This window comes from Madurella fahalii (assembly GCF_045866475.1).
Source record: "Madurella fahalii IFM 68171 DNA, scaffold_5, whole genome shotgun sequence".
NCBI lineage: Eukaryota > Fungi > Ascomycota > Sordariomycetes > Sordariales > Madurella > Madurella fahalii.
The window spans coordinates 79522-91952 of record NW_027263975.1 but is presented as its reverse complement, the minus strand read 5'-3'; the positions used below and the strand labels follow the sequence as shown (position 1 = coordinate 91952).

The 12431-nt window shown below is 52.0% G+C and overlaps 3 protein-coding genes across 3 annotated transcripts; 2 read left to right on the top strand and 1 right to left on the bottom strand.

The window, feature by feature from the left end:
* Positions 1-514: 514 nt before the first annotated feature.
* Positions 515-2303, top strand: MFIFM68171_08558 (uncharacterized protein; the record flags this gene model as incomplete). Its single annotated transcript, XM_071063978.1, has 4 exons — positions 515-692; positions 747-897; positions 964-2212; positions 2268-2303. 4 exons carry the CDS (start codon positions 515-517, stop codon positions 2301-2303), a joined length of 1614 nt encoding a protein of 537 aa, XP_070920079.1.
* Positions 2304-5247: 2944 nt separating this feature from the next.
* Positions 5248-7246, bottom strand: MFIFM68171_08557 (uncharacterized protein; the record flags this gene model as incomplete). Its single annotated transcript, XM_071063977.1, has 2 exons — positions 5248-6600; positions 6695-7246. The coding sequence occupies 2 exons, from the start codon at positions 7244-7246 to the stop codon at positions 5248-5250; spliced, it is 1905 nt and encodes a 634-aa protein (XP_070920078.1).
* A 709-nt stretch (positions 7247-7955) lies between these two features.
* Positions 7956-10409, top strand: MFIFM68171_08556 (uncharacterized protein; the record flags this gene model as incomplete). Its single annotated transcript, XM_071063976.1, has 14 exons — positions 7956-8144; positions 8217-8289; positions 8390-8607; positions 8685-8821; positions 8887-8968; positions 9031-9223; positions 9283-9371; positions 9433-9602; positions 9654-9741; positions 9800-9847; positions 9898-9938; positions 10000-10031; positions 10097-10233; positions 10320-10409. The coding sequence occupies 14 exons, from the start codon at positions 7956-7958 to the stop codon at positions 10407-10409; spliced, it is 1587 nt and encodes a 528-aa protein (XP_070920077.1).
* Between the last annotated feature and the right edge of the window lie 2022 nt (positions 10410-12431).

Below are 12431 nucleotides of genomic sequence, written 5' to 3'. Positions count from 1 at the left end.
GTGAGGGCTACGGATAAAACGGAAATCAGGCTAGCAAGGGAGACACGGTTCTGGGCCACGCGGCGCCCCGCGAGGGAGGTTGCTCCAACTGCGGGCTTCAGAACCCGTAATGGCTTTGACGAAATATGAGACTCGCCTTCCTTCCCCATAGGCTCGTGACGGGGTGCGGCCGACAGCAATTCAGCGTTGGAATTGAGATCGCTTGCGCTGGTTCCTTCAGCATCCCCTGCTTTGCACGGGCCAAGAATCGAAACCTCCGACATGCCGAGCACGAAAAGCCGAAACATCTGTGGCCTAGCCGAAACAGGACTAGTCTCCGCCGCCTTGTGTCACCGAATTGCCCATGGCAATTCGGAATTTAGTCCTCATTTGGTAACCGGTAGTGGAGCTGCACCGGCGGCCCGAGCCCGGACCTCTACTCCGGGTTGCGCGGCGTGTGTAAGTCAAAAGGCCTGAAGGCCCCGATCTTAATCTCAAACGCTGCGAGATCTGTGTTCGCCATAAAGACCGCAACATGGCTGCTGAGTTCGCCAACGCCTCGAGCGCTCCGCCGGAGCTTCTCCAGAAATCCAGATGGGTTTCCGTGCCGTCCCAATGGCTGCTGCACGACATTTTCGTATTTTACCTGGCCCATTGGCCTGTCTGGCAGTCCGTCGTAACGCTTTTGCTCGGATTGGTGGTTTATGACCAAGGTAGTTTTGCGAGTCTGTCAGGCCCTGAGAAGTCGTCGAGCTGACAACCTACAGTCATGTACCTCCACCGGAAGGGTTCCATCACCGGACCTAGATTCAAAATCCCGCTCACAGGGCCATTCATTCAAGCACTGCATCCTAAATTCGAGGCCTATCTTTCCCAGTGGGCGAGCGGACCTCTCAGCTGCGTCTCGATCTTTCACAAGTATGACTCAGCAATCACTGAACAGCCCAATCATTATTAGGTCCCAGTTGACACAAGTCACGGCAGATTCGTCGTCCTAGCCTCTGATCGCGATCTCGCACACAGGGTTTTCAAATCGCCCTCATACACCGAACCATGCATCGTCCCTCTCGCAAAAGACATTCTCGGCCATAAAGCCTGGGTGTTCCTCCAGGGGAAGACTCACGCCGAATATCGGAGGGGCCTAAGTCCCCTCTTCACCAACAAATCCATAGCTACTTACCTTCCGGTGCAAGAAAAGGTCTTGGCCGACTATTACCCCAAGTTCGTCGAGGCCAGCAGATCCAATCAGGGGCGCCCTTTACCTTTCATGACCCTGTTCCGCGAGATCAACTGCGCTCTCTCCTGCCGCACCTTCTTCGGTGACTATATCTCACCCGCGGCCGTGAAGAAAATTGCCGACGACTTCTATCTGGCCACAGCCGCGCTCGAATTGGTCAACGTGCCCTTCTCCATGTACATCCCTTTCACGAAACCTTGGCGAGGCAAGCGGATTGCCGACGCTGTACACGCCGAGTTTGCAAAGTGCGCCGCCGCCTGCAAGCGCAACATGGCAACCGGCGCTGCCCCGACCTGCATCGTCGATCACTGGGTGCTGCAAATGTTCGAGTCCAACCGCTACCGCGATCGAGTCGCTGCGGGTGAGACCGATGTCGAGAAACCGTCTAATCTCATCCGCGAGTTTACAAACGAGGAGATTTCCGAAACCCTCTTCACTTTCTTATTCGCTTCTCAGGACGCCTCCAGCAGCGCTACCACGTGGCTGTTTCAAATTCTTGCCCAGCGACCAGATGTAATGGACAAGCTGCGGGCCGAAAACCTCGCCGCGCGCGGCGGGGATAGAAACAAGCCGTTTGATTTGCCCATGCTGGAATCCCTCACTTACACGGCCGCTGTCATCAAAGAACTCCTCCGCCACAGACCGCCCGTTATCTTCGTCCCGTACCTCGCTACCAAACCCTTCCCCATCACGCCGGAGTATACGGTCCCAAAAGGGGCTATGGTCATCCCATCGTGCTATCCGGCGCTGCATGACCCCGTGGCATACCCCAACCCGGATGTGTTTGATCCGGAAAGGTGGATTACCGGTGACGCAGAGACAAAGACAAAGAATTGGCTTGTATTTGGCACTGGCCCGCATGAGTGTTTAGCGAAAAGGTATGTCCCGCTTACCATGGCGGCCATGATTGGCAAGGCGGCGTTGGAGTTGGAGTGGCGGCATGTGCCGACAGAAAAATCGGAGGAGATCAAGGTTTTTGCGACCCTGTTCCCCATGGTGAGCACTTCCCACTCTTTTCGCTAGCCTGTACAATACTGAATGATTGATGCAGGACGGCGCGCAGTTGGTCTTCACGAAGCGGCTCTAGATGGTAGAAGTAATACAAGCGCGAGTGCTTGAGATGAAAACAGATGGAACGGAAGATGGGCATGAGCATGGCAGATCAAAGGTACTAGTAGCATAATAGCGGATAATCAAGCTACATTACATGATATATTCGGAGGCGGGACCTATGGACTTTACTACCCACAGATCTAGCTTTTGGTTGTTTCGAAATTGCCGGCGACGCCAAACTGCGTTGTCCAATCCTCCCTGCTCTGTCCTAGGGAAAAGCCTGTGGGTACCCGTATGGGTTAAACCCGTTGAACCGTGGGTAAACCTGTCTCGGTCCTACTGTACCTCGACATTAACCTGGGTAATCGCTAGCAGCTCGGTCTCAAACGCGCAAGGGTTCCGCTGAAGGGCGTGGTGTTAATTTCAGAGGAGTGTGCTGAGCCTGGGAGTTAGAGTACTCGTTTTGCAATGCATTTTGGATATCGACCTGCTTCCAGAATATGTCGTGCCCGGCCGTGACACGCAAGAGATGCGCTCGGAGACAAATAGAAGCACTCTCGGCGGCCGTTGAATCAGCTTGTACTATGTCGACCGTCTTCCTGTACTGTACACTTCGACTTTATCTTCGCAGCTCGGTCTGCATAGCATACAGATAGGACCGTGTTGCCTTCCCACCTCCTCACCACACCACAACTTCACTATATGTTTAATACATTTAATCTCACAACACTTTGCAATTTGCTTCATTTCTTTCGTAGACTACAACAGGTAACCTTATGCTACCTGTCCGCTGCTTTACAGTTCCGAGGCGACCAAAGTTCCTTAGAGAGGGTAGCAGAGAAGGATATCCTTTGCCGACCTTACGAACCGTGTTAAATTCATGATGTATGACTTCCTTGCTGAAGAACAGCTAGTGAAGGGGGCTGATGTTTACATTTTCCGATAGATCTTGTATAACTGGCCAGATAAGTACTGTATTAAGATCTTGCGTGGCCTAATTCGGGTGTTCAAACCAGGTGCTAAGGTTGTATTGAATGATAACGTCCTGCCTCAGCCGGGCGTTATGTCCAGATGGCAGGAAGACCGCCTACAGTACGTTATTGCTGTCATGTTGGAACGGAGCAGCTTCGCAACTCTAAGTTCGCTGGTCGCAGTGCAATTTGTAAGCTAACAATGCATTTTTTGTGCGGTATGCTATAGGTCCATGGACCTTTGCATGACAGAACTTCAAAACTCTGATGAACGAGAACTACATGGCTGGGCCAAGGCATTTGAGCTTGCAGACACCCGCTTCGAGTTTAAGGGGAGCCAGCAGCACATTGGTGCGAACTTGTGGCTGATGGTAGCGGAGTGGAAGGGAAATTGATAAATAGGAACCGATTGAGGTAATTAGCAAGCAGCGAGCGTGGGGCGACAACTGCGTCTCGCTATTTTGGAAAGACTTTCAAGAATCATCTACCTCAAACTTGGCTTAGGGATACGTAGGTAGATTGTAGGAGTGGTAACTGGAAGTGGATATCGCTCTCCACGGTCCAGAACTTTACATGCCCAGAAGTGACCAGCTGATCGTTAACACTGCCTTCAACTCCCAGGCCCAAAGGGTGCTTTACAATGTAAAGTCTTGGCATGAATCTCCGCTGTAGTGCTGGCGATCTGGCACCAGTAACACCCTGTTACTTATACAACGATTACGATACGAAAATTACTACCCCGGGATGGGCAGTGGGTAGTAATTCCCACTTCTCTACGGCCTTGTATTGGACTGTGTCTCTTCCAACAAACACCGCGCTAAGTTGGGACATCTCATGGGGACACGCCAGGCATCTTTGACCAATCGCCGGATATAAAGGCGTAGTAGATGCCATCCGGAGAACCGTTCGAGGCCGAGCCAGCAATGGCTCCGGAGCTTGCCGTTTGGGACCCGTGAGTGGTGTGTATTTTGCGATACGGCACAGGCCATCCGCATCTCACCCGACCGTTAACTAACTTTGGCAGATATACTAGGAATTCCCCGTATGGGAACTTGGGATATCTGGTCAGTCTGATAAGGGTTCCGCACTAGGTTATGCGCACACACCAAGTTATAAACTGACTACCTGATACAGACTCTAATTAATATATAGTTAAGACAAATAACGTGCATTCCGTAATACTGGCCGCATTGTTCGTAACAGTAATACCTCCTCCGTCGCGTTGGCTAATTCTGCCACTCTAGTCTCCCACTCCCAGCCCACGATCCCCACGACCACGTGCCCCGCCTCTATATGTAGCACGAACTTGTTTCTTCTCACCTATCGGCACTCACGCACTCCCCCCTCAAACGTCCCTGGATCTGCGCCAAGTTAGTCTCCCATATCTTCTTCGAAGGGCGTACGTCCTAGCTGAGGGCGGCGGTAAAGGGTATAGGGATGGGAGTAGTTGGGATAACGGTTGTGGGATATCAGAGGTTTGGGATTGGCGTCGCCGTGGGCACGGTGGATGACGATGTAGAGCTTAGAGGGTGGAGGATCCTTGGGGGCCGACGCCGGGTGCGGTGTTTGAGTTTACAAACAGGGTGCTGGAGATTAGTTTTGGATTCAGTGAGTGGCGGTTGGGGATTGGAGAGGGAGGGAAGGAAGAGGATTTGATTGTGGGCTGAGGGGGAACTGATCGTTTTCGACAAGTTGATTTATAATACTGCAAGTACGATTGATGATAATAAGGCGATGCTATCATGAGATCTACTTATAGCAACCGTTCACCTTCGCTGTGTTATCTACTTTAACGATGCGGGAGCATACCTATACTATCTCGCTATGAGGCATTTCACAAAGACATGTTTGGTGTGTGCTAACTCTAGGTACTCTATACAAGCTAACCACTGCACATAGGTTCATAATGAATTATCATGAGCTTGAAGTAAAGAGGCTGATAGCGCCCGATTTCGATTCTGACATGCAGCAGTTTCCCCAGAGGTCTGCCGATAAAGCGGTCCCCCTCTAGTACTGAGGAATCATGCCCATGGCCAGCTCGAGTATTCTATACCCAGTCCGACAGCACAAGGATCGGTCCTTCATCGCCGACCAGATCTCGACACACGATCGCAGCGTGTCCAAGATAGTTCTCCGCGGCGGGATCTGGCTGTCGAGGATGGATGCCTCAACGGGGGCGAGCGGCGCATCGTGCCAAAGCAAGTGTATGCAAGCCGTTAGCGTCGCCGAGAAGAAGTCTGTCATGAACACGGTCGTGACAGAATCCAGCTTCTGTGGAGCGTGTCGGCCGCCGGAGTGAAGCTCGAGCTGATGGGAGAGGAACGCGAGGCTGCACTCCAGCGATGACCAGTACGAGATTGGGTATCGAGAGGGCGCGTCTGGGAGGTAGGCAAACTGCCGGTGCAGTGAGATCAGTGCGCGGCGGAAGAAGATGTCGAGGGCAATACGTCGCAAACCGGTCGAGGATGCGGTAACGCTGGACATGAGGAGGCGGACTTCGGAATCGTAGCTGAGTACCTGTTCATACGAAATACGATCTGGGTTGGTATTGACGAGGCCGACGACATCCAGAATCGTTTGGTAACTGCTGTATAAGAGGTCTTGCTCTCGTCCGGGCTCACTCCAGTCCGAGCGGGGTCCGACGACATCGCGCTGAAGGAGGGGAGGCATCCCCGCCATTGCGGCTCCCTCGATGTCTATGAAGAGAATTGCGGTCCATAAATAGCGACGAGCTCGCCGATCTTTGAGGGAAACGGCGTCCTCTGCCGCTCGGAGATCGTCCTGGTGCAGGCCAACCATCACAGCGAGGCGGACAATCAGTCCCATCAGCGACCAGCTCGAGTCGATAGCCCAACAGGTTGCATTGGTGGCCCGTTTTGCAACCACCATTAAGCACAGCGTTCTCAGGCTATAAATATTTGGCCGGAAAGTATAGGGAATCTTGGCCAAGCACGCTTCAGCCGCGCCGTAGAGGTCGCGAGTCCTATCTCCGAGTCCCTCACCAACGAAACATCCAAGTCCAAGCACCATGAGATACTGCGCAAGCCATGAAAGGTCGGACAGAACTGTGCCAGCTACCAATCGCTCAGCTGCCTCGTGTGAAAGTTCCTCGATGTCTAGTAGCATAGGATGAAGTGGTTCGAGCGAGTCGCGGTATTGGTGTAAGTATTCCGGCGCTACCGGTCTCGTCCGCCGGATTAGCGCCATCATAGCATCTGCTGTCGTAAATTTAGCAGCCTCGGCACTACCCAGAGGGAAGTTCCCCGATAGAACCTTCGGCGTGTTCTCCCAAGCGTCGCAAGCTAGTTCACGGACCGCTATGACTAGCGGAGGGGAATTGAGCATCCCGAGAGACCATATCTGTGTTTCACGAGGCGTGGTCAGCGGATGGACCACAGTGAGCGGCAAGCATCGACAAGTACGGACTGCCAGATTTAGGGAAGAGCGCACCTACCCTTTGTAGAGGTGCCTTCCAATGGCTTGAACCGCGATGATGGGAATGCCATGTGATCGCCGCAATGGACGGATCTTCGCCTGAACATGTGAAGAACGAGAAGTCCTGCAGTGGTGAGTTCTCCACGGAGCGATGTGTGTACGAGCAATGATCGGCGAAGCCAGTTGATTTGCATCGTGAGCAGGGGAATTTCTTGTCACACTTGACCTTGTGTCGGTGGCAGCGGACGCACGAGAGACACGCGCGGTTTCGCTTCTTCTTCTTGGTCAGGGCGCGAGCAAGAGTCTGCTCGGACCCGATCTGCTCGGACCCGCCCGGACTTGAAGCTGATGTTGGGCGAGTCTGCTGGGTGGGAGAGTCCACCGGGTTCAAATTTGATGTGCTAGGGGTCAAGATGGTACTGCCACTGTTGCCGGGTTCGGCAACCTCGAGGTTGAATGAGCATACGGTACCTGTCTGTCGACACCGGCCGCAGACAGGCTTCGCCCTGTCACAACTCTGCTTCCGTCGACGGCAATTTTCGCATGCATTGACCGGGCGTGTGCGAGTCATCGTTGTTGCTACGGGAATTTTCATTCTAAGGTAACAAAGTGATTCATCAATGGTCTGCGGCGATAAGCGGCGGACGAGGCGAGCTTGCACTTATTGATATCTGGCCTCAAGGGGTTAACAGGACTCATGGTTGGAGGAGCAATTCGAATTGGCCTTCTCCGATCGTAGCGGCCCGCCGCTTTTGCCAGGGGCCGTCGGCCGATACTTACCACCGGCAAACGCCGACGATCCCTGGTCTCGGCGCCAAGGCACCCCCCAACAATATCCAATGATTGTGCCATTCACAATGACTGACGAGAACTCCCTGAGGTTTCTGTCCAAATTTTGGAACTTTTTGCGTTGTTATTTATTATTATGAGAACCTCAATGGATACTCGTAGTAACCGCGTCCTGCCTGAATAAGGGGACAAACGGCCCCCGGTCCCGGCCGATGACAATGTGTAGCCCCCGCCCTCGTAGTCCTGCCTGCACTTGGCATTGGCAGAGTCAGACAACAAGGAGATTCGCATACGTTGGCCTTAGCGGGGAGCACAAGTATAAGATCCCGTTATTCTCCTCGCTACCGGCGTCCTGGGCATCCATACCCTATGTCCTCTCCCCGGGTTAAATTAGTATCCGTACTTCCAACACTTATTCCCCTAAGCGGATTAAAGTTCTGGGTGCTCAGTTTCCCGATTGTCAACGTCACCGACAGTTAACACAATTGGCAATGGATCGGACCTCGACCGAGCTACATGAACGGGCGTCTGCTCCGCGACACCTCGTCGCCCAACAATACGCCAGATTAGTCGAGGCTCAAGCTCAGAGTCCCGATAAAATATTCATCACCGGCAGCGAGTTGAAAGACCTTGATCCGAATTTGGTCACCTTGGACCATAACGCCGGCGAGCACCCCCGAGTAAGGCCCCCCCCCCCCCCGCAACGGGAGCATAACTGGACGACTCACTCGTGTAATAACTAACGGCAAAAGTCATGGCCGCTTATTAAGAAGGTTAGAACTACGGGCATTGTGGCTGCGCTCTGCTTCCTCTCGCCGTTCGCAAGTTAGTGCTACCTTTATCGCTTCTTCTTTTTTGCATGACTCTGGTTTCTGTCCGTTTTTCTTTCAACTCACGCGTAACTACTGATTACTTGAGTTAATAGGCACCATCTTTGCTCCGTCAATCCACCTCGTCATGGCCGACCTAGGCATCACTGACAGCACTCTGGGCGCGCTGCAAGTCTCCGTCTTTTTGTTCGCCTATGCCGTGGGGCCGCTGTTCCTTGCCCCTTTGAGCGAACTTTATGGGCGAGCCGTCATTCTCCAACTCGGAAATATCGTCTTCGTTGCCTTCTCCGTCGGGGGTGGCTTTTCACGTACGGTAATGTCGCCCATCTTTCTACTTCGCCATGGGAATCGATCGACTACTAACCTCAAGAATTGCCGTATCACTTCTAGCCGGCTCAACTGTCAGTATGTCGCTTTCTCGCCGGCATCGGTGGATCATCTGGACTTGCCGTGGTCGGGGGAGTAGCCATGGACCTGTGGGATTTGGAGGCGCGGCCAAAGGCAACAGGCCTAATCATGCTTGGACCGTAAGGCCATGTTCATGTATGTTGTCGAGTTCAAACATGCGTTCTGACGTTTTCTTCTTTAACAGCATCCTCGGTCCAATCCTCGGTCCGGTCTGCGGCGGCTGGATGTCGGCAGGGACATCATGGCGGTGGACAATGTGGGTTCCGGTATGGTGAGCACTGCAGAATTTTCGTGCCCTTGGACTAATCTATCCAATTCTGTCGTGCAGGCAATTTCTGCTGGTTTCCTTGGTCTCCTGGCACTCATATGGCTTGATGAGTCGTATGCGCCTTGGATCCTGCAGACGAAACTCCGCCGCGCTCGTGCAAAAAGTCATCGAGCTGACTTTTATTCCGTCCTCGATCTCAACTCTGTCGCAAAGGCTACCCTTGGCTCCGTCCTTGTCCAATTCATTCGACCAGGTTAGTTATACATTGCATTCGAGAATACCATCCTGCGTTGCTGATGGTTGTTATCATAGTCATATATTTAGTAGTCGATCCCGCTTTATTACTCGCCTCACTCTTCTATTCAATGTGCTTTGGAGTTGCCTATCTCGTCCTAGTTACGGTGAGTGATCCATCCAACCAATTCTCACGTACTTATTCCGGTCGATCTAACAGAGCATTAGTATGCCGACGTTTTCGGCTTTGGCTATGGCCATTCAGTCGGCATCATCGGCACTGATTTTCTCGCGCTAGGCGTTGGCATGATCATCGGCACCGTCGGAACAATGAAACTTATGGAGGCTGTCTTCAAGAAAGACTCCCCAAAAGACAAGCCATTCAAGCCAGAGTCACGGTGAGTCTCAGATAATGCTCTTAGCCGCGTCTGCATGCTCACCAAACCGAGGCTGTTGAGTTGCGCGCCGGGTCTTGTGCTCGGAGCCGGGGGTTTGCTTTTGTACGGCTTTGCCGCGTTCAAAACGCACTTCATTGTGGTATGTCTCCCCAAAGGTAGTTGTAGCATTAGAGTTGCGGTCTGACGGGATTACCTAGCCTTTGATCGGTATTGCCATCTTTGCGGTGGGAGTAATGAGCATCATGGTAACCAGCAGCCTCAATCTCGGGCTCTGCTCTGATCCAAGTACGCTAAGCCAGACATGCAGATAGCAATCCAGGTCTTCACAGTTGAGAGGTGAGTACCTAGGCACAGTGCGGGACAAACTTGAAGCCCGCTTGCTGATGACGACCACAAGCTTCGAGTTCCCGGCCTCGGCATTCGCATCCAGTATGGAAGTTTACATCCATTTCATCGTCTTTCTTAAGTCGTGATTTCATACTGACCCCTGCAAGTCTCCGTCCTTCGATGCCTGTTTGCTGGCGCCTTCCCTCTCTTCGGGCAGAAGCTCTTCGTAGCTGTCGGCGTGGACTGGGGCATAGCCCTGCTGGCTTTTCTCATCCTCGGTATTGGCCTGCCATTCGTCCCGGTGGTGAGTATTTAATGGGTTTCATTTACCATTTCACTGGCCTGGTTTTCCGTTTCTTCATGTGTAGGTACTGATGTTTGGGGGTTTAGATGTACAAGTACGGTCCGAGACTCCGGAAGGTCGGTGCTGCCAACATGGCACGCTTGGAGGGGTACTCAGTGGAGAATGCCGACAAGTAATCTGGAGAAGAGGATATATCTACTCACTATCCCATCTGTGATTGGATTACTCGTGCCACTCTCCTACTTGGCAAGTTGCTCGGTTCGTAGTAACGAAGAAAAGTGGGGGTGTTGCAAGATCTGGGAGCTCACTCCAACCGGAAAACTGAAAAGAAGAAGAGGGGGCGGGAAAGAGGCGCCAAGGACACATCACAGCTAGAACTCAATGAGATGAAAATTCAGCTAAGAGAGGTGCGAATTAAGCCGAAGAATTTCTCCCTAATCCCCAGTTGCAGCACCTTCTGGTTCCAAACAACCCCTGAGGATTTGAATGACATTGTCGATATAGCGATGATAGAGTCTTGTTTAATTGCTGACCGGCAGATGGCTGTGTAATTAGAAGCGGAAAACTGCGGGACCTTAGATGATTCGAGATAACTATGTCCGGTGTCCTCGCTTTCGGCGCGGAGTAGTGAAATTGGCGGCTCATCTGAGTGTGTCCGCTGCAAAAGACGGTTGAGGTTCTGACATTCGATTTCTGATATGCCTGTTATTTTTTCCCCTTTTTTTAGGGGGGAAAGGAGTTTGTCTAGGTGGAGGCTATTCAACTATCATAACTCGAGATATCTAGTAGTTCAGGCCAATATCGGCTCATAATGATCATCTCGCCGGCAGAGCGGAAACTGGCCTCGAATGGCGCAATCCACTAGGCTTCGCCAAGAAGTGTCACCTACCGGTCGCCCATCTCTTGGCTCTACCGGCCAAATTCAAACCGGTAGCGATCTCGCCAGTAGCAAGGGTATTAATATAACTATGTACATCCGTTTGCCCCGTACAGTTAAGTGTAGCTGCACCGAGGAACAGTACATTAGGAGTACAGACATTGTTAGGGTATGATAGGTAAGTAGTTGAGTGGGCGAGCTCCGATTAACTTATTTGAACTACGATTTGGTGCTCGAAGAGTTAAGCGCCTTGAAACCCGATCTTGGCGTGCTCAAGGCCCTTGGTCCGGGCCAAGATTGCTCAGTCGGTGACATGACGAGCCGATCTGGGCCTTGATTAATCCTCTCTGCTAGCTGGGTTGATGAACAACCTAATGCTATGCTTGATGCAGACCTCGAGCGGGTCAACAACACCATCTATCAGAAACGGAAATGAAAAATGGAAATGAGAAAAGACAAATCATTACTGTGTACCCGAACCGGTCGCTAGTTAGATTCAGCTTGGGACAACCTAGTAACGGCGGAAATCAGTGTTGACCAGACGGTATAGACAGTATTAAACGACTCTAGACTAGGGCAATGTGTACGTTGCTTAGGTGTAGAACATTTCACATATTGTATTATACATAGCATATAAAACTGCCGAGCGAAAAACGATTTGTAAAAGCACCCCTGGAGGGTGCCGTATAAATCGCCGACGTCAGGATCCGAGCGGTTTGATGGAGCGTCACAGTGCCATGTCAATATGGGGTATAATTAGCATTGGAAAACGATTCTTTTTTTATATTATTCAGTTTAACTACGCAGATCAACACAGATACTGCGCTGGAAAGAAATTACTTCTGCACGTAATTGCAGGTAACCCCACATAATCGCCGATGCCCTTATGGGTTCAAGTTGTAAAAAGGATGAAAGCTAATTCTAATTACCAAAGTATCTAAGATAAGTGATTGAAAATCGAACCATCGCATTGAGTCGGGACGCCACCAATAAACGTGGTGAACGTCTTCCGTTGTATCCGGACGGCAAAGAGTATTCGGGCGGCGACGACCGCAGAAGGCCCAGTTGAGCGCTGCATCCCTGATTGATCGCCTGATACGGCTGCATGCGCCGCACTGTGTCGCAGACTCGCAACACCGAACGAGGAAGGTGATGGTGTCCGTATACGGAGTTCAAGGTAAGCCCATCATCCCGAGTTGCATACAACCCTCTCTAGGCCGCACCACAGCAGCGCTAGGGGGTGGTGCGGGGCGTCAACGGTTGCAGATCTCGCCTTTCCTCTCATCCTCCCAAGTTAGGGATGTGGGGTACTTCTGATGTT